Source organism: Pelophylax lessonae, assembly GCF_965119305.1.
Source record: "Pelophylax lessonae genome assembly, chromosome: 7".
NCBI lineage: Eukaryota > Metazoa > Chordata > Amphibia > Anura > Ranidae > Pelophylax > Pelophylax lessonae.
In genome coordinates, this window is record NC_138774.1 from 287,541,519 (window position 1) to 287,566,645 (window position 25,127).

General features: G+C 42.1%; 1 protein-coding gene across 2 annotated transcripts in view; it reads right to left on the bottom strand.

Moving 5' to 3' along the window:
• Positions 1-25,127, bottom strand: part of LOC309560335 (keratin, type I cytoskeletal 18-like) — a 61,604-nt gene that overhangs the window by 18,343 nt on the left and 18,134 nt on the right. For both annotated transcript variants that reach the window (XM_082263959.1, XM_082263958.1), the window contains exons 2-4: positions 16,302-16,622; positions 5,527-5,609; positions 1,865-2,021 (exon numbers count right to left, since the gene is read on the bottom strand). In XM_082263959.1, coding sequence (XP_082120085.1) covers positions 1,865-2,021; positions 5,527-5,609; positions 16,302-16,616 — 555 coding nt within the window. In that variant the 5' untranslated portion in view covers positions 16,617-16,622. The remainder of the gene's footprint in view (positions 1-1,864; positions 2,022-5,526; positions 5,610-16,301; positions 16,623-25,127) is intronic.

Below are 25,127 nucleotides of genomic sequence, written 5' to 3' on the forward strand. Positions count from 1 at the left end.
ATAGTCCCAAGGAGCTGGGTATAAGATGGCACCTGTAGACCCTACAGGAAACCTAAATTGCTTGCTTTGCAATCAAGTATTGCACAATTAAATGTTGCCAGTCTTGGTTTAAAGGACAACCATACTAGTCTGTGGGAAAGACTGAAGTAATTTTACCTCCAATTGTGCTTGCACATGGAAGGAACCTTTTTCAATGGGTATCCTGGATATCCTGTATTGCCTAACCCTGGCTCCCCAAAAATAATTATCCAAATAAGATTTCTCATCGAGCAAATATGGACACAGTCAGGGGAGGACTGGGCCAGGGGGCAGGGGGGAAATTGCCCCCTGGGCTGCTCTGATGTCTTGTAAAATGACTGCACCGCTTCTGCCACAGACATTCCTAAAGGATTCCTGGTGAAGAGAAGTAAATAGTCTCTGCCACTGACCTACTGAGTGCAGGAGGAAGACAAGGACAGAGCGCAGGCCTCCCCCCCAGCATGGATGGTGTAAACTGTATCTGAGCAGAGGCTGGTTCCATGCCCTACTTTAGACTCTTCTCCCTTGGCCAGCCCCAACCGAGCTGTCCCAGCTCCCCCCAACAGCCCCCTGCTGGCAAGGTTGGGAACCCGGATTCATCCTGGGGGTGAGTAGAGTGTACCAGGAGAAGGTCTTCAGCCTGGAATGGGAGTTAGAAGGAGGGCGGGAAGAGGGGGGGTACGGGAGGGGTGCCGAGTCACTGCACCATGGGCCTCTAGTTTGTACTTGCCCCCTTGGCTGAAAGTTGCCAGTCTGCCTCTGGACACAGTGGAGGTCCATTTATTGGTCGCTACTGATTGGTAGGTCAACACTTCGGGGCAAGTGTGTAACTGTTACCTCTAGACAGGAGGGCCCAGTATTCACATTAGCACCTTCAGGGATTTTACTACATGTTAATATGTTCAGCAACAAATTCAGCAACTGAAACCAATTGAAAATCGAACTGATCAGTGTTGTTCCCTTTAGACAAGCGCAAAAATGTTTTATTGTTATTGAGCCCGAAATTCAACATCACTCAACCCAAGTGAAAAAAGTCTTCAGATTATTTTATAATTTTGTTGGGTATAGGCCCTCTTGACTTGCAAGGCCTAAAAACATTTCATAGAGCCAAGACAAGCAAGGCAGGTAAATGAGGTTCTTCACTTGTCATCATATGGCCACTCCCACTGTCCACTGATGGCCATGTCTGGGGTGGACAGATTTGGCTTATCTGGTTCAGAATAAGCATAAACCCAGTTCTGAGTTTGACTGACTCAACCTGCATATAGCCTTTAAGCTTCCCGGACTCAACCTAAGTGAAAAAATCAGCAGATTATTTAATAATTTTGTTGGGTATAGGCTCCCCTGACTTTTAAGGTCTATAGATATAGCATAAAACCAAGATGGTCAATGCAGTTGAATGAGGTTCTTCATAGGTCATCATATGGGCACTGTGTCCAGTAATAGCATGTCTGGGATGACCAGTTTTGGCCCAATTTGTTACCAAATAGGCTTACACCAAGCTCTGAGTCTGGCTACCTCAACCTACATGTAGCCTTTAAGCTTATTGGACCAAGACCTTTAAAAAACAATACTGTCTGGCTCTTGTGTAAACAGAAAGAAAATGTTGGCCGACAATTGGCCCGCTACTAATATCTTTTCTAAATTACCAGGAAAAAAAAATGTCTTTTGAACCATGAATAGGAACTATTACTATAATTGAATTCTTTATCAACAAATGCACCATTTTAGCTTTCAAGTCTTTCTTGATTCATGACTCAAAAATATGTCATTTGGAGGTTCTATAGCAAGGTTAATCATTGAAGAAGGTAACGTATTATATTAAAAGGTTACTTATTAATAGTACCTGCTCATGGTCAGCCTTTAAGGTCGACAGCTCATTCTGTAGGCTGTCGAGATCAGCTCTCAGGCTTTCGTTGAGGACTTCATTTGTTTCCTTAGCTTTCTGTAAAGCATTGGCGTCTCTTTCCACAGACTGGCGCAGTGCAGATTCCGTGCCCAACCTTATCAGATAAAAAATATTTTCATTCACTGGGCAGGTAACAATGCATAACAGTACAGATTATGCTTACTTCAAGGCATACCTCTTGGGATTAAGTGGAATTTACCTTAATAAAGCAAGTCTACTTACTTTATTGCTTGTTTGGCTTGATGTGGCTAAACACGACACTTCTATTAAAAGAAGCTTAAAAGCTTGAGCTTTTATCGAAGAAAAGCATTTATTTTATTTATCCAGTTGTAGAGGTTTTAGTGTATTTTGTAAAGGCAATGTTAAAAACCTGCTCCTTTACTATTAAAGGAAATCTGTATGAGAAATAATAATAGAGCTGCCAATGTTGACCATGGGTATTCTCATTCTGGCCATTGCTTAACCACTTAGACTAGGGGTCTCCGAATTTCAAAACAAAGGGCCAGTTTACTGTCCTTTAGATTTTTTGGGAGTAAAAAATGTCCTGGCGTCAGTGGGAGAAGAAATAGTGCCCCATTATTGTTTCAGTGGGAGTGATAGTGCCCAATCATTGGTATCAGTGAGAGTAATAGTGTCCCATCATTGGTATCAGTGGGAGGAATAGTGCCCCATCATTAGTGTCAGTGGAAGGAGCAGTTCCTCATCATTGGTATTATCAGGAGGAATAGTGTCCCATCATTGGTATCAGTGGGAGAAATATTGCCCCATCATTGGTATCAGTGGGAGGAATAGTGCCCCATCATTGGTATCAGTGGGAGGAATAGTGCCCCATTATTGTTGTCAGTGGGAGTGATAGTGCCCAATCATTGGTATCAGTGGGAGGAATAGTGTCCCATCATTGGTGTCAGTGAGAGGAATAGTTCCCCATCATTGGTATCAGTGGGAGGAATAGTGTCCCATCATTGGTATCAGTGGGAGGAATAGTGCCCCATCATTGGTGTCAGTTGGAGGAATAGTGTCCCATCATTGGTATCAGTGGGAGGAATAGTGCCCCATCATTGGTATCAGTGGGAGGAATAGTGTCCCATCATTGGTATCAGTGGGAGGAATAGTGTCCCATCATTGGTATCAGTGGGAGGAATAGTGCCCCATCATTGGTATCAGTGGGAGGAATAGTGCCCCATCATTGGTGTTAGTGGGAGGAATAGTGCCCCATCATTGGTATCAGTAGGAGGAATGGTGCCCCATCATTGGTGTCAGTGAGAGGAATGGTTCCCCATCATTGGTATCAGTGGGAGGAATAGTATCCCATCATTGGCATCAGTGGGAGGACTAGTGCCTCATCATTGGTAGATATAGTGTCCCATCACTGGTATCAGTGGGAGGAATAGTGCCCCATCATTGGGGTCAGTGAGGGGAATAGTTTTCCATCATTGATATCAGTGGGAGGAATAGTGCCCCATCATTGGTGTCAGTGGGAGGAATAGTGTCCCATCATTGGTGTCAGTGGGAGGAATAGTGCCCCATCATTGGTGTCAGTGGGAAGAATAGTTCCCCATAACTGGTGTCAGTGGGAAGAATAGTGCCCCATAATTGGTGTCAGTGGAAAGAATAGTGTCCTGTTGTTGGTGTTAGTAGAAGGAATAGTACCCATCATTAGTTTCAGTGAGAGGAATAGTGCCCCATAATCGGTGTCAGTGGGAGGAATAATGCCCTGTTGTTGGTGTCAGTAAGAGGAATAGTGCCCCAAGGGCTGGATAAAGGCAAGCAAAGGGCCACATCGGTCCAGGAGTCCTTTTCCTGTCTTTATCTGGCCCCTTGAGGCACTATTCCTGTCTCTAAAACAAGGCACTATTCCCCTACCGACATCAACAATGAGCCACTATTTCTCTCACTGACACCAACAATGAGGCACTATTCCTCCCACGGATGCCAATTATAGAGCACTATTATTTACCCTAATGCAAACTATGGGGCATTGTTTACTCCCCGGGCATTGTAACTCATAGTTGACACAGTCTGGCCCCCTGAAAGTCTGAAGGACAATAAACTGGCCGTTTGTTTGGAAAGTTTGGAGACCCCTTGTCTAGGACAATAACTCAATGAGTAGTGAAGATAGGGCTAGGGCCTGTACCTTTAGAAGTTGTCAGTTATGTCTTGACAGGAAACTGTGATCATCAGAATATGGACAAGCAGTGAATGAGCAAAATGATTTGGACCAGTGTACAAAGCAAGGTCTATAAAGACATAGATGAGAAATTTTGGGGTGGAGGAACTTGACTGGCCTTCACAGAGTCCTGACCTCAACCCGATAGAACACCTTTGGGATGAATTATGCGCTTCTGGAAGAATGGTCAAACATTCCCATAGTGTAACGCTCCTGCGTTTTTAGTATAGGCTGGATTTGCAGCTGCAAAATCTCCACTCAGTAGTCATGTAGAGATGTGTTGAATACCAGATCCAACTCTCCAGGACTCATCACCGTGGGCCTGTCAGCTTCAACATACAGATATATACACACTCAATGAGATGTTCCTGGAGTGATAGGATGTATATGATAGTATGAAGGTGATGTGCTGAAGGGACAGGTGTGAACAGTGACAAGGATGGTAATCACTTGATAGGTTTGTATAGGAGAGTTCAAGATGGTTTTTAGGAATGCAGATAGGTTAGTATCGAGTATGCTAACAGGTGGTGAGGACAGCAGATGACAAATACAGGATAGACTAACCCAGTGCAAGGATAGATAGTAGTAGACAGGAGAGCTAGCAATCTATGCAGCAGTGCAGATGATAGATGGTAGTAGGCTCAAGAGCTAGCAATCTATGTAACAGTGCAGATGATAGGATAGTATAGATAGGTAGTAACAGTCCTTAATGTGCATAGGTAGATAGTGCAATAAGGTTATGGAGGGTTCCCCTGCGGGGTACTTATCACTTGTAATGTTAGTAGTTTAGAGAGGTCCAGTAGATAAGGAATGATCCGGTAGCGAGATACAGGGATCAGTAGCGAGGTTCCGGTCTGCTCCAGGTAAAGGGAATAGCTGGAGGTTCCGATCGAGAGACAGGCTTGAAAGCATGTGGATAACAAGGCAGGTTGAACGAACAATGTGAGTGAGACCGCCGGCGGTTGAAATAGCCGCTCTGCGGCGCTCAGCAGTGACATCATCGTTCTTAAAGGTATATGCGTACCACCTGAAGAGAAAGGTGGGACGCATTACAGAGAAAGTGGTGATTAAGGGTACCGGAGGTACCAGAATCTTACACATAGACACACTCATAAACTTTGCAGACAGCCTTCACAGAAGAGTTGAAGATGTTATAGCTGCAAAGGGTGGGCCAACTCAATATTGAACCCTATGAACTAAGACTGGGATGCCAAATAAAGTTATAAGCGTGTAAAGGCAGGCGTCCCAATACTTTTGGTGATATAGTGTATATAGCTTCCTGGAACCTGTTTTTTTGGGGGCTTTTGGATAAAATAAAAATGTACTGGGCAAACTGTTAAATTGTGAGGGACTTATGACAACAAGATGTCTTCATAACTACAGTTCATTCAATATACGGATTGATTGAACCCCCCTCCCCTCTGATACTCACTTTTCCTGGAAGTCATCTATGGCTAGTTTGGTGTTGTCAATAGCCAACAGTAGCCGCGTGTTTTCAAGTATCGAATCTGCAATCTAGAACATCAATGGAGATATGTCATGACAAACCCAACAAGTAATACAGAAACATTTTGTAGTTTTCAGCTTTCTCTGTGGCATTTTAGTAAAAACAATCTGGATAGGACTTTACAGATAAAGTTCTTTTAAACATACAAGTCTATTTGAGCAACTAGACCAGCCTTTCTCAACCAGAATTCCATGGATCCCTAAGGTTCCTCTAGAGCAGAGTTTCTGAACTAGGGTTCAGTGGATCCCTATAGTTCCTCTAGAGCATGGGTGTCCAAACTTTTGGCTTCTCTGGGCCATATTGAGTGTAGAGAAATTTTCTTGGGCCGCATATAAAATATATACTATAGTTAAGGTATATAAGTAATAAAACGCAGCTGCGCCCTTCCCGTGCTGCTGCCCCCCCAGCACTAATTTAACACATTTAGTGGATGATCCCCTCCGAGGCAGCCTCTGCCTACAGTTAGTATGAAGCCACTGTGGCCGTGCCCCCGACTCAAATTCCTTCCTCCCCAGCAAAAAAAGAAAATTGTCAGGGGGCAGTGGGCCGCATTGCCTGCGGTTCCGGGCTGCATGCGGCCCCCGGGCTGCATGCGGCCCCCGGGCCGCAGGTTGGACATGCCTGCTCTAGAGCATGGTTTCTCAACCAGGGTTCCATGGATCCATAGGTTTATAGGTTTACTCTAGACCAGGGTTTCTCAACCAGGGTTCCATGGATCCCTAGGTTTCCTCTAGAGCAGGGTTTCTCAACCAGGGTCCCATGGACCCCTAGGGTTCCTCCAGAGCAGGCTTTCTAAACCAGGGTTGCATAGATCCCTAGGGTTTCTCTAGAGCAGGGTTTCTAAACCAGGGTTTCATAGATCCCTAGGTTTCCTTTGAAGCAGGGTTTCTCAACCAGGGTTGCATAGATCCCTAGGGTTCCTCTAGAGCAGGGTTTCATAACCAGGGTTCCATGGATCCCTAGGGTTCCTCTAGAGCAGGGTTTCTCAACCAGGGTTGCATAGATCCCCAGGTTTCCCTAGAGCAGGGTTTCTCAACCAGGGCTCAATGGACCCCTAATGTTCCTCTACAGCAGGGTTTCCCAACCAGGGTTTCATAGATCTGTAGGGTTCCTCAAGAGCAGGGTTTCTCAACCAGGGTTTCATAGATCCCTAGGTTTCCTTTGAAGCAGGGTATCTCAACCAGGGTTCCATGGATCCCTAGGGTTCCTCTAGAGCAGGGTTTCTCAACCAGGGTTGCATAGATCCCTAGGGTTTCTCTAGAGCAGGGTTTCTCAACCAGGGTTTCATAGATCCCTAGGTTTTCTTTGAAGCAGGGTTTCTCAACCAGGTTTGCATAGATCCCTAGGGTTCCTCTAGAGCAAGGTTTCTAAACCACGGTTCCTTCGATCCCTAGGGTTCCTCTAGAGCAGGGTTTCTCAACCAGGGTTGCATAGATTCCTAGGTCTCCCTAGAGCAGGGTTTCTCAACCAGGGCTCAATGGATCCCTAAGGTTCCTCTACAGCAGGGTTTCTCAACCAGGGTTTCATAGATCCTTAGTACATCCCGGGCACCGTGGTGAGAGCAGGACCTCTCCAAGGCTGTTATAACAAACACGACCTTTTCCAACCTGTGGGGAGTGCCTTTCCGTATTGGACCTCTCTCCTTTCCCCACATACCACAACTGTGATCCCCACAAGCCTTTTTTTTTTATAAGGCCTTTTTTCCGTGGACGCCGTGCGAATCGGGGGAACTCCATGGGGAATTGTCTGGATCGATATTTCTGGTTGGAAGTTGTTGATTTCAAAAACCCCTGAAGAAGACCATGACTGTAATAGTTCGAAATGTGTCAGCGTATTCTATTGTCTGGTAGCTCCATTGTGGCTACCATGCATTTATTTTCTTAACTGTTGGATGATTCTTTATTTCTGTAACCAGAATCGAATTTTTATATGGCATTAAGCCATATAAAAAAATATGTTTTATATCAATACCAGTCTGATTTAATACAACGCTGCTAACAAAAAACCCTGGGGGAATCCCTCTTGTCTTTTGATAGATCCCTAGTGTTCCTCTAGAGCAGGGTTTCTCAACCAGGGTTGCATAGATCCCTAGGGTTTCTCTAGAACAACGTTTCTCAACCAGGGTTCCATGGGTCCCTAAGGTTCCTCTACAGTAGGGTTTCTCAACCAGGGTTTCATAGATCCCTAGGGTTCCTCTAGAGCAGGGTTTCTCAACCAGGGTTTCATAGATCCCTAGGGTTCCTCTGAAGCAGGATTTTTCAACCAGGGTTGCATAGATCCCTAGGGTTCCTCTAGAGCAGGGTTTCTCAACCAGGGTTCCATAGATCCTCAGGGTTCCTCTAGAGCAGGGTTTCTCAACCAGGATTTCATAGATCCCTAGGGTTTCTCTAGAGCAGAGTTTCTCAACCAGGGTTCCATGGGTCCTTAAGGTTCCTCTACAGCTCTACAGCAGGGTTTCTCAACCAGGGTTGCATAGATCCCTAGGGTTTCTCTAGAGCTGGGTTTCTCAACCAGGGTTGCATAGATCCCTAGGGTTTCTCTAGAGCTGGGTTTCTCAACCAGGGTTCCATGGGTCCCTAAGTTTCCTCTAGAGCAGGGTTTCTCAACCAGGGTTGCATAGATCCCTAGATTTCTCTAGAGCAACGTTTCTCAACCAGGGTTCCATGGGTCCCTAAGGTTCCTCTACAGTAGGGTTTCTCAACCAGGGTTTCATAGATCCCTGGGTTCCTCTGAAGCAGGATTTCTCAACTAGGGTTGCATAGATCCCGAGGGTTCCTCTAGAGCAGGGTTTCTCAAACAGAGTTCCATAGATCCCTAATGTTCCTCTTCAGCAGGGTTTCTCAACCAGGGATGCATAGATCCCTAGGGTTTCTCTAGAGCAGGGTTTCTCAACCAGGGTTCCATGGGTCCCTAGGGTTCCTCTAGAGCAGGGTTTCTCAACCAGGGTTCCCTGGATCCCTATGTTCCTCCAGATCAGGGTTTCTCAACCAGGGTTGCATGGATCCCTAGGGTTCCTCTAGAGCAGGGTTACTATTTTAGAAAATATATCATGTTTGGGGGGGGGGGTTACTAATCTTCAGGCCTACAATGTGTGCAAAAAAAATAAATAATGCAAAAACAGCCCTAGTAGCGAAAAGGTTAAGCCTTCATTAGTCCTTTCAAGATGGATAAGATTGTTTGTTCATTCCTGTCTGCCATCTGATTCATTTAGTTGAATTGAAGTAACCATGATACAGCAAATTACAGTCTACTGTGGTTATTCATGAGTCCTAACCTCTTTCTTTTATTACTATTATACTATTATTATGGGTGGCTTTGTTCCTTTTGTAAAGAAAAAAATAAAGCCTTGGGTTTACCTGAAGCATGCCGATCGGTATTATGTAATACTTTAGTCTAGTTGATTTAATGTCTGTCATTTACTTTCTAGGAATTCTCCTCTATTATAGTAAGTGACTGTCTTCTCACCTTAGTCAATGACTGCTGGGTCATTCCATTTGTAAAAAAAAACCCAACAAAATAATTATTTTTTTTTATAAAAGTTAAAGAGATTTAAAGGATTACCTATGGACAATTTTGGGTAGGAATACTCATAATGCTCGGTACACATGGTTAAAGTCCTGTTTTATAGCAAGACACTGTTTATTTTCTCGGCTTAGTCAAGTAATGCTAGTTCATTCTATTATAAAATTGTAAAATATTTATAAAAAATAAAATAAGTACATTTAAAATAATTATATATATATACATATTTAAATATATTCATATATATATATATATATATATATATATATATATATATATAGAGTAGCAAATAAAAAAAAAGGTGAAGCCATTTTAAAGCATTGCCTATGGGTGGGAATACGCGTATTGTCCTGTACACATGGTTAAAATATTTATAAAAAAAAAAATACATTAAAAAAATATATATATTGATATATATATAATTTTTTAAAATGTATTTATTTTTTATAAATATTTTAGATTGTGTATATATATATATATATATATATATATATATATATATATATATATATATATATATATATATATATATATATATGTAGCAAATAAAAAAAAAGGTGAAGCCTTTTAAAGTATTACACATGGTTAAAATATTTATAAAAAAAAAATACATTAAAATATATATATATATATATATATATATATATATAATTTTTTAAAATGTATTTATTTTTTATAAATATTTTATAATGTGTATATATATATATATATATATATATATATATATATATATATATATATATATATAAAGTATATATATATATATATATATAGAGTAGCAAATAAAAAAAAAGGTGAAGCCATTTTAAAGCATTGCCTATGGGTGGGAATACGCGTATTGTCCTGGTTAAAATATTTATAAAAAAAAAAATACATTAAAAAAATATATATATTGATATATATATAATTTTTAAAATGTATTTATTTTTTATAAATATTTTAGATTGTGTATATATATATATATATATATATATATATATATATATATATATATATATATATAATATATATATATATATATATATATATATATATGTAGCAAATAAAAAAAAAGGTGAAGCCTTTTAAAGTATTACACATGGTTAAAATATTTATAAAAAAAAAATACATAAAAAAAAAAAAAAAATATATATATATATATATATATATATAATTTTTTAAAATGTATTTATTTTTTATAAATATTTTATAATGTGTATATATATATATATATATATATAAAGTAGCAAATAAAAAAAAAGGTGAAGCCTTTTAAAGTATTGCCTATGGGTGGGAATACGCATATTATTATTATTTTGGATTTCTATAGCGCCAGCAATTTACGCAGCGCTTTACAATATTAGATTGTCCCGTACACATGGTTAAAATCTTTTGTAGCAAGTGTCTGCTTGCCTTTTCCCCCTGATCAATGAGTAATAGTATTAGTCTTTCCATAAGTAAAATAAATAAATAAAATGTTCCTTTAAGTGTAAAATATTTATAAAAAATAAAATAAATACATTAAAAAAATTATATATATATATATATATATATATATATATATATATATATATATATATATATATATATATATATATATATATATATATATATATATATTAATATATATATCTATTGAGCAGCAAATAAAAAAAAAAGGTGAAGCCATCTAAAGCTTTGCCTATGGGTGGGAATATGCATATTGTCCTGTTCACATGGTTAAAATATTTATAAAAGATAAAATAAATACATTTAAAAAAAAAAAAAAAAAAAAATATATTATATATATATATATATATATATATATATATATATATATATATATATATATATATATATATATATATATATATATATATATATATATAATTTTTTAAGATGTATTTATTTTATTTTTATAAATATTTTATAATGTGTGTGTATGTATATATATATATATATATATATTATATATATATATATATATATATATATATATATATATATATATATTTTTTTTTTTTTAAATGTATTTATTTTATTTTTATAAATACTTTATAATGTGTGTGTATATGTATATATATATATATATATATATATATATATATATATATATTAAGTAGCAAATAAAATAGAAAGGTGAAGCCTTTTATAGCATTGCCTATGGGTGAGAATACGCATATTGTCCTGTACACATGGTTAAAATCTTTTGTAGCAAGTGACCGCTTGCCTTTTCCCCCTGATCAATGAGTACTAGTAATTGTCTTTCCATAAGTAAAATAAATAAAATGTTCCTATAAGTGTAAGTCACACTTGCACCTCCCAACTGTTCTTATCAGTGTAAACCACACTTGCCCCACGTCATAAAGCTTTATACCTCTGTGTACAAATATACAAAAAAAAAAAAAATTGTAAAGAAAAAAATGAATTGTTAAGAAAAATAAATATTGGATTGCAAGTATTAAAAAAATAAATACATTAAATAAATTACTAACAAATACAAAATAAAAAACACCAAAAAAACACTTTGAAAGTGTTGCCTATGGACAATTTGTAGCAAGCAACTTTTTGTCTTTTCCCCCGATCAATGAGTAAAAGGGCTTTCTGTTCATAAAATAAATAAGTTAATTCAAAATAATAATAAAGAAAAAGGTAAAGGCTTTGAAAGAGCTGCTTGTGGATCATTTTGGGTAGGAATACTGTGGAAGTGCTCAGTACACATGATTAAAGTAATCTTTTATAACAAGAGACTGCGGATTTTCTGACCTTAGTCAAGGATTGCTAGGTCTTTCTATTTGTATAAACAAAGATAACGAATAAAAGAATAAAAAAAAAAAAAAAAAAAAAAAAAAAGATAAAGCCTGTTTATTTTTTCACCTTAGTAAACGATTGCTAGATCTTTCTATTTCCAAAAAAGCGACTGTTTGTTTTTTTCCCCTTATCAATAAGTAATAGGTGTTTATGTTCGTTAAATTATTAATTAATTAACAAGTAAAAAAAAAAAAAAAAAAAGATTAAATAATCTCCTATGGACAATTTTAAGTAGGCAGACTTATAAAGCTCTGTTTTCACAGTTGTTTTTTTATAGCGAGTGACTGTTTGTTTTCACACCTTAGTCAAGGACTGATAGGGGTTTCCATTATTTAAAAAAAAAAAAAAAAAAAAAGGTTTCTGTTAAATATTTGCTTCCAGGTCTCAAATATTGTTGGTCTCAAGGGAGATTTCACGTGTTTAATGACGTCACCTGAGCTGGGATTCAGTTTTCACAGGAGATGTGGTTCCGTCAAAACTGGAAGGACAAATATTGGCCATCTTTGTAGCGATATGGAAATACGGAAGAACAAACTTAGAATAAAGTTGGCCACACACATTTAAAAAAAATAAAATAAAAAATCGAACAGGTTCCTCCTTCCGAGCCAAACAGCATGGATGGATGAATCTGCCACCACTGTCTTCTACTTGCATCTGATTGGACGCTGTTTGGCCAATGATTCCCTTCCCCCTGCAGGTTTTAATTGAAGAATTTCAGGAGGGCGACCAATGGGGCCCCTTTTGGAGTGGATTTAGGCTCTTCAGTCAACCCCAATTAACACCAGCACTTGACCTCAGCACACAGCTCCGCCCCACGCGTTTATGTCTTTAGTCAACCCAGAAGAGGAGCTGATCTAGTGGTGAGCAGGTGAGATTGCGGGGGACATCACAGGAGAGGAGGTCAGCATTGCAGCAAAAATGATGGCCAACTTATTGGCTTGGACACATGTAGGGGAGACCCTCAGCTACCTAGGATAAAAATTTGGGACCCCTGGGACCTACGGTCGTTAGGCACCGGCCCCCCAAAGTTGGTCATCACCAGTGATGATGACTCGGAGCTCCAGACACCCCCCCCCCCACATGGTTTTGGGACAATAACTCCCCAGCAAAAGATGCTAGCGACTCCAAATTTTTACCCCTTCCCCATAATCACCCAAAGCACCCCTGGTAAAAATGTGGAGTCTCAGGGACCTAATGCGCCAGTTTTCGGGGTACCCTTTTTTGCGGGGCCGGTGCTCCGCGGCCACGGGTCACATGGCCACCTGGATCCTGAACCCTTCCAAAATTTGATTAGTCATTTCACACCAGAGCTTAAACGGGGAGGGCTAATATCATAAAGCCCCCCCCCCCCTCCACCAGCACATGACAGAGCTCAGGCCTGGCGATTGGCTGTTCAGGCCCAAGCACTTTCACATAGAGGAAGTCCCATACCTAGGTGCCCACCCCTATAAGCAAGGGCCCCTGGCAGTTTGGGAATGTGGCTGGGTAAGTATACAGATCTAGGGTGGAGGACAATGTAAAGATACTATGGGGTCTATTTATCTAATGAGCTATTTGTCTAATGAAACCACGTGTGTGCATGGGGGCCAAATCGAATGTTATTAAGCTATTTTCTCTCCAGGTCAAATGTGTGAATCAGGAAAATACCGCATTATGGCCACTAGGTGGAGCTGGAGATAGGAAATAAACTATGATCACCATCTCCATCTAGTGGTCATAATGCAGTATTCTCCCAAACCACTCTATGAATTAATAACATTTGACCAGGAGAGAACATAGCCTAGTAATAATTGATTTTGTCCCTGTTTGCACAGAACGAATGTACATGCAGGACATATAGCAGGGTGTAAACACATCCTGTTCACTGTGCTCTGTTTGGGTCCTATTTAGTCATCTATAATTAGTAAGAGTTCTGGATGCCTCTTAATAATTTGTGGCCCCGGTAAATTCGGAGTTGTAACGTGTCAGGACAGTTTGCTTTTCCCACCCCGAGTGCGTTCCGCCAGATCAGCAATGGTTTGCAGCTCCCAGGGCAGGTTTCTAGGGCTGAATATTATTTTTGCTCCAGCGATTGTAGGAAATGTTCCATACAATGCACAAGCAGCCTGTGTCAATAAATGGCCATCTAGGGGGGGGGGGTTCCGGAGTTACGTCCTCGCCGTGTTTGCCTAGTGTGTTGGAGACACCTGCTTCTTCTGTTCACAGGAATGTTTGCTTTGTTTGCTAACAGATCTCTTCCACCACCTCCTCGGCAAATTTGGCCAATGGAGGTTCAATAAGGCAGAACAATGACTTACAATGGAAATGAGTGAAAAATAAAGCCAGGAACGTGTCTAGGTGAATTACCGCCTAGGGTGGCCAGGTTTGCCGCTCCCAAAGACCATTCCAAAGCCTGTCCTGTTCCTGTGGCAACCCACCCACAATGCACCAGACAATACGCTTGTAACAAGGAGGCCCATTGGAGATTGCATCTGCTTTTCAATATTTCTGGGGGGGCAAAAAATGAGACTTTGGATGGGTGGCAATTATCCTGGGCACACATTTTTGAAGCCACCCAATGTGACCATTCTCCAATCAACTTTAGTTGCTAGGAAGTTGGAACCAATGACGCTGTCACAGGGCCACCACTGCCCTAGCGAAAGAACTCTATATGGCTGTACCTTATTGGTTGCTAGGATGTTGGCAGCTGAAGCACACAGCACCATGGGCTTCGAGGATGGTGGCGGCTGAATACATTGTCATCGGTTACTAGGAAGCTGGCAAGTGGGCTGCACAGTGCCACTGGTTGTTAGGATGCAGATGGCTGGGCTGCAAAGCACCATTAGCTGACAGGACACAGGCAGCTGGGCTGCACAGCATCATTGGTTGATAGTACACAGGTGGCTGGACCACACAGTGCCATTGGTTTCTAGGACGCAGGCAGCTGGGCCACACAGCATCATTGGTTGCTAGGACGTAGAAGGCTGGGCTGCATAACATCATTGGTTGCTAGGATGCAGGTGTCTGGGCTGCACAGCATCATTGGTTTCTAGGACGCAGGAGTCTGGGGTGCACAGCATCATTGGTTGCTAGAACACAGGCGGCTGGGCCACACAGCACCACTGGATGCTAGGATGCAGGTGTATGGGCTGCACAGCATTATTGGTTTCTAGGACGCTGGTGACTGGGCCACACAGCATCATTGGATGCTAGGACACAGGCGGCTGGGCCACACAGCATCATTGGATGCTAGGACGCAGGTGTATGGGGTGCACAGCATCATTGGTTGCAAGGACGCAGGGGGCTGGACTGTACAGCATTATTGGTTGCTAGGATGCAGGCGGCTGGGCCACACAGCATCATTGGTTGTTAGGACACAGGTGGCTGGGCCACACAGCATCATTGGATGCTAGGACGCAGGTGTATGGGGTGCACAGCATCATTGGTTGCAAGGACGCAGGGGGCTGGACTGTACAGCATTATTGGTTGCTAGGATGCAGGCGGCTGGGCCACACAGCATCATTGGTTGTTAGGACACAGGTGGCTGGGCCACACAGCATCATTGGATGCTAGGACGCAGGTGTATGTGGTGCACAGCATCATTGGTTGCAAGGACGCAGGGGGCTGGACTGTACAGCATTATTGGTTGCTAGGACGCAGGCGGCTGGGCCACACAGCATCATTGGTTGTTAGGACACAGGTGGCTGGGCCACACAGCATCATTGGATGCTAGGACGCAGGTGTCTGGGATGCACAGCATCATTGCTTTGTAGAAAGCAGTTAAATTGCCTCACACATCTGTGTTTAATAGGATACAGGCAGCTGGGCTGCAAAGCATCCTGAACTGCTAGGGTGCTGGCGGCTGAGCGACCACACTGTATTATTGTTCGCTAGGATGCATGTGGAGTGCAGTGCAGTGTCATTGGTCGCTAGGATGCAGACAGCTGAGCCGCAGTGTCATTGGTTGGTTGGTTGGATGCTGGCAGCAGGGACACGTAGCATCACTGTTTGCTAGGACGCCAGTGGCTGGGCCACACGGCACCACTGGTTGCTAAGATGCAGACGGCTGGGCCACATAGTGTCATTGATTGGTATAGTGCAGGCAGCTTCAGCGTCCCAACAACTAGTTTATTAATGCTGCTGCCCCGTGCTGCAGTGAGGATGAAATGTTCGGTATGACCTTCAGCCTCTAGTGCTGCCCTCCCACCGAGGTGATCACCTCACTTTTCGTTATTGGTGACACACCCCCATATAGAGTAACAGGTTTCACCCCACTGTTAAAAAACCATAAACACTTTTGGGTCAATCAAGATGTTACTGCATATGACATCCCTCCGTGTGAATGGTCCCCTAAACTTGTGCTCCACCCCTGAGGAACCGTCATCTGGTATTTGGAATAATATCTTGCTGGAATATCCCCCAGTTCTTACCTGTTTCCTGAGGAGATTGATCAGGTTGTATTGGTCTGTGTAATCTCTTTTCACCGAATCATTTGTTGATAATTTCTCTCTTATCTGAATTTCAAGTTGCTGGTTGGACTTTTCCAAAGACGCCACCTTCTCCAGATAACTGGCCAGACGATTGTTAAGATTCTGCATTACATCCTTTTCATTGGACCCATTGGACAGCGCAGAGTTGAGCACCGGTGTCGAAGAGACAGCCCAGGGTTTTCCATCGTAGGATACGCTGGCCGAGGAGAATCTGTGCTTGGAGGAAGCTCTGCGAGGGGAGACCAGGGAAGCCATGGGAGACTGAAGAAACAAAAGAACATATCTTTAGATGATCCAGAATAAAGTGGAAGAACTTTCTAAATATTAATAAGCAGAGACAAATAATGTGCTCTTTCAACCGCTTTACGCACTCTACATTCACATCATTGCCCGCCCTCACGGAGCTTACAATCTAAGGTCCCTATCCCACATGCATACATGCACACATCAGGACCCATTTAACAGGAGCCACCTTATCTACCAACTTGTCTTTGGGGTGTGGGGGGAAAACCCATGCAAGGACAAGGAGAACATACAGACTCCATGCAGATAGTGTCCTGACCACAATAGCAATGAGTGTCAGCTTGCTAGATAAAGGAGACCTCAACTGTGGCCCCTAACATCCCCAGGGGCCCCTAATATTTACAATATGTAATGCTATAGACAACATTGCCAGAGACCAAAGACTTTCTCAAAGAGATAGTCAAAAACTTGGGACATACTACACGTGTGGTTGGAGGAGACAGTAGGAGACTGAGGACGTGTTATATGGAACTGTGACGGATCACTGATATCACAGCCTCTTTACAAAGCAGTGCTCCTGCTATTGGCTGTACAATAAGCAGAACAGGGCTACATGTGGCCCTCAGGCCACAAGTTTGTAGGCAGGTGCACTCTGTTGTCTCCACTGCAGGTGGCGCTCAACTGCAGAGGCAGAGGAAGTCAAGAGGAACATGGTTCCTCTATGGTTTCCTGAGTCATGGGGGCAGAGATCTGATTGGATGCAGGCTGCCCATGTGACTCTAGCAGCCATCTTAAGTGTGGCAGAGTCTATTTAAGGCCCTGGCCTCTGTATTTAGCACACGTGTGTGTTGGTAGTGTAGGACAGTATTAGTGTCAAGGAAAGGCTCCAGATGAGTAGAGAAAGCTTAACCACTTTACCACCGGAGGATTTTCCTGCTTTACGTCCAGGCCACTTTTTTTTGCCACTTGGCACTGTGCGACTTTAACTGACAATTGCGCGGTCATGCAACGCCGTACCCAAACAAAATGTACGTCCTTTTTTTCCCCACAACCAGAGCTTTCTGTTGGTGGTATTTGATCACCTCTGCGCTTTTCATTTTTTGCGATATTAATAAAAAAAGAGCGAAAATTTTGAAAAAATAACAATATTTTTCTACTTTGACAGTTAAAAAATATCCAATATATTAAATTTTTGTCATATATTTAGGTCAAAATGTATTTAGCTACATGTCTTTGACAAAAAAAATTCTCAATGAGCGTATTTTTAACTGCTTTAAGACCAGAAGATTTTACCCCATTCCTGACAAGGCTATATTTTGCGATTCGGCACTGCATTATTTTAATGGACAATTGCGCAGTCGTGCGAGGCTGTACCCAAATTAAATTTATGTCATTTTTTTCCCACAAACAGAGCTTTCTTTTGGTGGTATTTGATCACCTGTGTGATTTTTACTTTTTGCGCTATAAACAAAAAAAGAGCGTAAATTTTGAAAAAATAACAATATTTTTCACATTTTTTTTATATGAAATTCCCCCCAAAAAATATGTAAAAATCTAAATTTTTTAAAATTTTTGGCCAATTTGTTTTCTGCTACATATGTTTGGTAAAAAAAAATCTCAATAAGCGAATTTTGATTGGTTTGCGGAAAAGTTATTGCGTTTACTAACTAAGGGAAAGATTTATGTAATTTTTAGTGTTTTTTTTTTAAACGAGTAATGGTGGCGATCTGCGATTTTTTTTTTCAGGACTGCGACATTGCGGCGGACAGATTGGACCCTTGACTGACATTTTTGACATTTTTGGGGTTACCAGTGACATTACTACAGTAATCAGTGCTATACATATGCACTGTTACTGTAAAAATGACACTGGCAGGGAAAGGGTTAACTTTATTGGTGATCAAGGGGCTAAGTGTGTCCCTAGGGGCGTGCTTCTAACTGTAAAGGGGTGTGGCTAGTGGTGTAACAACAGAGACATACGATCCTACATAGCAGGACCGTATGATCTCTGTTCTTACACAGGGGAGAATGAAAGGCGGCTTTGTTTACATCAGCCGCCTGCCTTTCTCCCTCTCCACGGGGAGATCGCGTGTGACTGGCGGACATCGGGCCCGCCGGTCACACGTGTGGACTTCTTAGGGAACGAGCGGGGCGGGAGCGCGCTTCTGGCGGCGCGCGCTCGCCCCCTAGAGGCTCACAGGCTAGTGACATAGTCCTACGTCACTTTGCCTGTACTGGGCTGACCGCCGCCGGAAATAGTCGTGCGGCGGTCGGCAAGCGGTTAGGGCCCTGGCCTCTGGGTTTAGCACACGTGTGTATGGGTAGTGTAGGACAGTATTAGTGTCAAGGAAAGGCTCTAGATGAGTAGAGAAAGCTTAAAGCTCGGCAATCTCCTTGGACATCTTCCCGTTTGGGCTCTGTTCGGCCAGGCCGCATTCCGCCCCTCCAGACGGACACTGTCAATTCAGCTGAAACCTGCTCCACCATGCGCTGTTGGCATCCGTGAGTGTTCACGGTTGGGCTTCCTCCCACCAGGTTTGTTGTGAACTGTTTTGCCTTTACTTCAATACAAGTTCTGCTATCTGCACCTGGACTGTGTGTAGATTATTGCTGTAGCACCACGTTGCACCCCCCTACAAGTTGGCCACAAAATACATAGCATTTCACTGGAAGAAGACATTTTTTCCTCATGGGCATATCTGATTCCACCAGTATTCTAGCTCTATAATCTATATCCTCAAAAAACCTTGGAACTTATTTATTCATTTTGCATATGTCCAGTGGAGAGTTACCTCCTGAAGGCAATCACCGGAAACTGCCCTTTACTGAACTATTGAACTAAATGCAAATTGTGTGCCAGCGCTCAGGTAGCTCTTACATTTCCATATAGCGCATTGCTTCTCTTATCTCAATTCTGGGAAGATGGAGCATAGAAAACATATTATAATACAAAGAATTCCCATCTTCTAAGTGTGCTGAAGCAAAGATAAAACTATAATTCTTCCACTTTATAAAACTCTGGTCCGACCGCATCTGGAGTACTCTGTCCAGTTCTGGTCGCCGGTCCTCAGGAGGGATGTGATGGAGCTGGAGAGAGTCCAGAGAAGGGCAACTAAACTAATTAGGGGATTGAAGGACCTTAATTATGAGGAGCGTCTGCAATCGCTTGATTTATTTTCCCTGGAGAAGAGACGCCTGAGAGGGGACATGATAGCAATTTATAAATATCTCAATGGTGATCTCAGCATAGAAAAAAAGCTATTCAGTCGAAAGGATTGCATGAGGACTCGAGGGCATACAATGCGATTAGAGGAGAGGCGTTTTAACCTCAGGCACCGCGGGGGGTTCTTTACTGTTAGGGCTACAAGATTGTGGAATTCTCTACCACAAGAGGTGGTTTCTGAGGGAAGTATGGTGGCTTTCAAAAGACTCTTAGACGTACATCTCAAGGATCAGAACATTCAGGGGTATGTGAGATGATTACGGCCACACACACCTACACAGGTTGAACTGGATGGACTATTGTCTTTATTCAACCTCAACTACTATGTAACTATGTAACCATGTAAAATGGTCTACACACAGCCTGCCAATTTCAAATGACTCAAAGGGTTTATTGTCAAAAGTATTGGGAGCCAAGAGATAGGATTTGAGGGCCATAGGAACCCTACACAGCCCAGATTACAGGCCTGCTACCCCTGTAGGGGTTATTATTTCTGGTAAGTGTGGTCCTGGGAGTGAGGGGAGCACCGTTGACCCATCACACCGGCCACACTTGGAGAGATTCGTTAAACAGCACTAGAGTCACTTTCAGATGCGATACAATACAGAGTTGCACTGATTTATCCATGCACTGGAGCACTTTCACGTGCAATTTGGACTATTTTAGGATGTATTTGGACACTGGATTTGTAGCACTTTTGTGTGCGATTTAAATCCTTGTTCTTCATGATGCTCTCTGCGCTTTAAACAGACCTCTGAGACTATCACAGTGCAGGTGCATTTATACGGAGACTTGATTACACACAGGTGGATTCTATTTATCATCATTAGTCATTTAGGTCAACATTGGATCATTCAGAGATCCTCACTGAACTTCTGGAGAGAGTTTGCTGCACTGAAAGTAAAGGGGCTGAATAATTTTGCACGCCCAATTTTTCCGTTTTTTATTTGTTAAAAAAGTTTGAAATATCCAATAAATTTCGTTCCACTTCATGATTGTGACCCACTTGTTGTTGATTCTTCACAAAAAATTACAGTTTTATATCTTTATGTTTGAAGCCTGAAATGTGGCAAAAGGTCAAAAAGTTCAAGGGGGCCGAATACTTTCGCAAGGCACTGTACCTTTGATATTTCTTCACCTGTTTAGTTTACCTCACACGCCCGGTGGGCTTATTTACTAGTTGGTATTACCAACACACGGTCACTCATGCACTTTATATCTGACCCTGGTTGGGAATTTGCACAAAATTTAGAGGAAATGAAAACTCACTTTCTCTTGTCCCTACCCACCACCCAGACCCCTAAGAACAGCTGACCTCCGTGATGGAAATAGCAGCTTTTCACCTGCTTGAGGTCAATGTTAGACCTGTTCAGTGTTCACTGGTTGACCTCTGAGTGGACTGGTTGACCTCTGAGTAGACTGGTTGACCTCTGAGTGGACTGGTTGACCTCTAAGTTGAATGTTTGACCAAGATGCGGCTCCAGCTTTGGAAACCCAATCAATGGTGTTTTGAGACTCTGTGAAACTCGAAGCCATTGAGTGACCTCAGAGCTGCCTTTCTAAGCAGCAGAACAAATGATTGGAAGGGGTCTCCTTGGTGAGCGACTTGGAATGGGGCTGTCAAAAGTTACAAATAGTGATAAAACAAGGTCACAATGCCCAGGCCCACCAAGTCTGTTGGAGTCTGAAAAGTCAGGTGCAGGTGGAGCTCATCTATGCTCCCCAAACATTTTACTTTGCTCCCCATATGCAATGCATTCTGTGCATTGCATATATTGCTGACCCCTGCATTCTGTGCATTACATATTGCTGTCCCCTGTATTTCATCCATTACATATTGCTGATCCCTGCATTCTGTGCATTACATATTACTGACCCCTGCATTCTGTGCATTACACATTACTGAACCCTGCATTCTGTGCATTACATATTGCGGATCCCTGCATTCTGTGCATTACGATATTACTGACCCCTGCATTCTGTGCATTACATATTGTGGATCCCTGCATTATGTGCAGTACATATTACTGACCCCTGCATTCTGTGCATTACATATTGTGGATCCCTGCATTCTGTGCATTACATATTGCGGATCCCTGCATTCTGTGCATTACATATTGCGGATCCCTGCATTCTGTGCATTACATATTGCGGATCCCTGCATTCTGTGCATTACATATTGCGGATCCCTGCATTCTGTGCATTACATATTACTGACCCCTGCATTCTGTACATTACATATTGCGGATCCCTGCATTCTGTGCATTACATATGGCTGATCCCTGCATTCTGTGCATTACATATTACTGACCCCTGCATTCTGTGCATTACACATTACTGACCCCTGCATTCTGTGCATTACATATTGCGGATCCCTGCATTCTGTGCATTACATATTACTGACCCCTGCATTCTGTGCATTACATATTGCGGATCCCTGCATTCTGTGCATTACATATTGCGGATCCCTGCATTCTGTGCATTACATATTGCGGATCCCTGCATTCTGTGCATTACATATTACTGACCCCTGCATTCTGTACATTACATATTGTGGATCCCTGCATTCTGTGCATTACATATTGCTGATCCCTGCATTCTGTGCATTACATATTACTGACCCCTGCATTCTGCACATTACATATTGCGGATCCCTGCATTCTGTGCATTACATATTGATGACCCCTGCATTCTGTGCATTGCATATATTGCTGACCCCTGCATTCTGTGCATTACATATTGCTGTCCCCTGTATTTCATCCATTACATATTGCTGACCCCTGCATTCTGTGCATTACATATGGCTGATCCCTGCATTCTGTGCATTACATATTACTGACCCCTGCATTCTGTGCATTACACATTACTGACCCCTGCATTCTGTGCATTACATATTGCGGATCCCTGCATTCTGTGCATTACATATTACTGACCCCTGCATTCTGTGCATTACATATTGTGGATCCCTGCATTATGTGCAGTACATATTACTGACCCCTGCATTCTGTGCATTACATATTGTGGATCCCTGCATTCTGTGCATTACATATTGCGGATCCCTGCATTCTGTGCATTACATATTGCGGATCCCTGCATTCTGTGCATTACATATTGCGGATCCCTGCATTCTGTGCATTACATATTACTGACCCCTGCATTCTGTACATTACATATTGCGGATCCCTGCATTCTGTGCATTACATATGGCTGATCCCTGCATTCTGTGCATTACATATTACTGACCCCTGCATTCTGTGCATTACACATTACTGACCCCTGCATTCTGTGCATTACATATTGCGGATCCCTGCATTCTGTGCATTACATATTACTGACCCCTGCATTCTGTACATTACATATTGCGGATCCCTGCATTCTGTGCATTACATATTGATGACCCCTGCATTCTGTGCATTGCATATATTGCTGACCCCTGCATTCTGTGCCTTACATATTGCTGTCCCCTGTATTTCATCCATTACATATTGCTGACCCCTGCATTCTGTGCATTACATATGGCTGATCCCTGCATTCTGTGCATTACATATTACTGACCCCTGCATTCTGTGCATTACACATTACTGACCCCTGCATTCTGTGCATTACATATTGCGGATCCCTGCATTCTGTGCATTACATATTGCGGATCCCTGCATTCTGTGCATTACATATTACTGACCCCTGCATTCTGTGCATTACACATTACTGACCCCTGCATTCTGTGCATTACATATTGCGGATCCCTGCATTCTGTGCATTACATATTGCGGATCCCTGCATTCTGTGCATTACATATTGCGGATCCCTGCATTCTGTGCATTACATATTACTGACCCCTGCATTCTGTACATTACATATTGTGGATCCCTGCATTCTGTGCATTACATATTGCTGATCCCTGCATTCTGTGCATTACATATTACTGACCCCTGCATTCTGTACATTACATATTGCGGATCCCTGCATTCTGTGCATTACATATTGCTGATCCCTGCATTCTGTGCATTACATATTACTGACCCCTGCATTCTGTACATTACATATTGCGGATCCCTGCATTCTGTGCATTACATATTGCGGATCCCTGCATTCTGTGCATTACATATTGCGGATCCCTGCATTCTGTGCATTACATATTACTGACCCCTGCATTCTGTACATTACATATTGCGGATCCCTGCATTCTGTGCATTACATATTGCTGATCCCTGCATTCTGTGCATTACATATTGCTGATCCCTGCATTCTGTGCATTACATATTATGGATCCCTGCATTCTGTGCATTACATATTACTGACCCCTGCATTCTGTACATTACATATTGCGGATCCCTGCATTCTGTGCATTACATATTGCTGATCCCTGCATTCTGTGCATTACATATTACTGACCCCTGCATTCTGTACATTACATATTACTGACCCCTGCATTCTGTACATTACATATTGCGGATCCCTGCATTCTGTGCATTACATATTGCGGATCCCTGCATTCTGTGCATTACATATTACTGACCCCTGCATTCTGTACATTACATATTGCGGATCCCTGCATTCTGTGCATTACATATTGCTGATCCCTGCATTCTGTGCATTACATATTGCGGATCCCTGCATTCTGTGCATTACATATTGCGGATCCCTGCATTCTGTGCATTACATATTGCTGATCCCTGCATTCTGTACATTACATATTACTGACCCCTGCATTCTGTACATTACATATTACTGACCCCTGCATTCTGTGCATTACATATTGCGGATCCCTGCATTCTGTGCATTACATATTGCTGACCCCTGCATTCTGTACATTACATATTGCTGATCCCTGCATTCTGTGCATTACATATTACTGACCCCTGCATTCTGTGCATTACATATTGCGGATCCCTGCATTCTGTGCATTACATATTGCGGATCCCTGCATTCTGTGCATTACGTATTGCTGACCCCTGCATTATGTACATTACATATTGCGGATCCCTGCATTCTGTGCATTACATATTACTGACCCCTGCATTCTGTACATTACATATTGCGGATCCCTGCATTCTGTGCATTACATATTGTGGATCCCTGCATTCTGTGCATTACATATTGCGGATCCCTGCATTCTGTGCATTACATATTACTGACCCCTGCATTCTGTACATTACATATTGCTGATCCCTGCATTATGTGCATTACATATTGCTGATCTCTGCATTCTGTGCATTACATATTACATATTACTAATCTCTGCTCTTTGAATGTTATGAACTGCTAAACCTCAACTCATTACTACTCTCATTGGGGTACCC